Genomic DNA, 2,287 nt, shown 5'->3' on the forward strand with positions numbered 1-2,287 from the left:
CACTGACCACTGAAGGAGAACTTTCAGGGTAAACTTTTTCAGAAATCATTAGAGCCCTAGAGGTCATCAGCAAGTGGCCAGTCATGATGTCATGGATCCATTAAAAGTGATTCCACCTAGAAATGACAGCCTTGGGCCAGTGGTGCGTATTCAGTGGGTGGTGTGTGTGTGTGTGCGTGTGTGTGTGTATGGATTTGTGTTTGTTTGTGTGTGTGTGCTCATGTGTTTGTGAGCCTAGCTGACAGCCTGGGTGACAGCTCCCTGCAGCTGCCTGCTGCATTCAGATGCGGTGTGGGAGGAGGAAGGCCCAGGAATGAAGAGCAGTGTGGCGACGCACACACACACACAGATGCGCAGGAAGTCATTGAGCACGGCAGGAAGTCGTTGAGCATGGCGGTTAGCCGATCCGCTGGCCGGCAGTGGGGCAGAAATGATGTCATTCCCTCAGCAGGACTCAGACAGCAATAATGAGACCACGTGATGCTGTGTTGCTTTTGTGTGTTTGTGTGTGTGTGTGTGTGTGTGTGTGTGTGTGGTTGTGTGTCGCTTGTGTGTGTGTGTGTGTGTGTGTGTGTGTGTGTGTGTGTGTGTGTGTGTGTGTGTGTGTGTGTGTGTGTGTGTGTGTGTGTGTGTGTGTGTGTGTGTGCTGTTTTACTTTGAGTGTGACTTGTGTGTTGCTTTTGTGAGTGTGCAACAGTGTAAGCATGAAGCTTTTGTGAGCGCATGACATTTTGTGTGTATACTGTATGTGTGGCTGTGATGGGTGTGGAAATTTGTGAGTGTGTGTACTCAAATTTGTGTGTGTGTGTGTGTGTTGTGTGTGTGTGTGTGTGTGTGTGTGTGTGTGTGTGTGTGTGTGTGTGTGTGTGTGTGTTCTCCAGCGTTTTGGTCATCTGAAAGGCGTTCTGGGCGTTTGGCTCCAGTAGGATTGCGAGGGCTATAGAGAGGCCACGGGCAGAAGCCTCTCAAACAAAAGCCTGCTGGATTAGCCCCAGCCGGCCGGAACAGAGTGGGGGACGGAGTGGTAAACAAACCCAGCGCAGTGGGGCCTAGCTGGGACACGCGGTCGAGGCACACTGGGCCCTGCATCTGTACAGCGTCAACATGACTGTGTGTCATCCAAAATGTCAGCACACACACACACACACACACACACACACACAATGGGGCACTCCATGCACATATATTCATCGGGATGTTCTCATTAGTGGCGCGCGCACACACACACACACACACACACACACAAACATACACACACACAATCACACACACACACACACACACACACGGACTTGTATATGCCATTACATTGAACTATGACAGTTTTGTCTAACATTGCCTCTCTGACATAATGTGTGAACATGGAATGTGTGTGTGTGTGTGTGTGTGTGTGCAGTGTATATCTGTTTAGAATAAGGATGAGAATTTATAGCTCTGGGTCTGGGCTAAAGCAGCTTCGAATGATCCCATGAATCAGTGTGAACAAAACAAATGTCAGAATATCTGGCCCGGTTGGGCAGCTCATCCCTGAGCCGTGGCTGCCAGAGCGGCTTCCCGCATATTGCAACAATATGTAAATGTGGAGCAGCCCAGCAGTCGTCCTATTGATTAAGTGCTGATTCGGAATAGAAAAACAGCCTAACAATGGGCCGTAACAATACGAGCATGGGCTCTGTAGCTGTGTGACAAAAGCTTTCCAAATTACAGGCCCCCTATAATATAAATGTTTTATTCATGGGGGAGTCTGTAAAACATCTAAATCTATTTATTTCTCTAGCCCTTTTTCCTTGACACACATTTCCTCTCGTCTTCTCTCTCTCACACACACACACACACACACACACACACACACACACACACACACACACACACACACAAACAACATTGTTTGTCTAAGAAACATCAGGAAACACCTATCTTGTCTTTCTTTCATCTATCTAAGAGTCTTCATCATGATCTCCTCTGTCTCTCTGTGTCTCTTTCAGGCCCTCGATGACGCCTGTGGCGTTTGCGTGCGGTCAGACGAAGGGTTTCTGACCCTCTCACACACACCCTCTCACCCTCACACACACACACACACACACACACCCTCTGCGACTCACCCAGAACAGGAAGCTGAAGAAGAAGAGGAAGTAGCGGATCCAGGGGTTGATGAAGGAGAAGGTCTCGGCCCGGTTCAGGCTCAGACTCAGGCTCAGGTCGCGGTCCATCGTTACGCTCGACTCGGCGGGGCCCAGAAAACCCACCAAATGTGAAAGTGTCCAGCGATGCTGGACAAAAATAACAC

The 2,287-nt window shown here is 49.3% G+C and overlaps 1 protein-coding gene across 1 annotated transcript in view; it reads right to left on the reverse strand.

Moving 5' to 3' along the window:
- The window catches only part of tspan33b (tetraspanin 33b), a 15,799-nt gene extending 13,589 nt beyond the window's left edge, over positions 1-2,210 (reverse strand). The window contains exon 1 of the mRNA XM_076301738.1: positions 2,103-2,210. Coding sequence (XP_076157853.1) covers positions 2,103-2,210 — 108 coding nt within the window. The remainder of the gene's footprint in view (positions 1-2,102) is intronic.
- Between the last annotated feature and the right edge of the window lie 77 nt (positions 2,211-2,287).

Source organism: Alosa pseudoharengus, unplaced genomic scaffold (genome assembly GCF_046254945.1).
Source record: "Alosa pseudoharengus isolate Yale_2024_CS ecotype anadromous, Long Island Sound unplaced genomic scaffold, YU_APseudo_1.1 YU_APseudo_1.1_scf_10, whole genome shotgun sequence".
Taxonomy (NCBI): Eukaryota; Metazoa; Chordata; class Actinopteri; order Clupeiformes; family Clupeidae; genus Alosa; species Alosa pseudoharengus.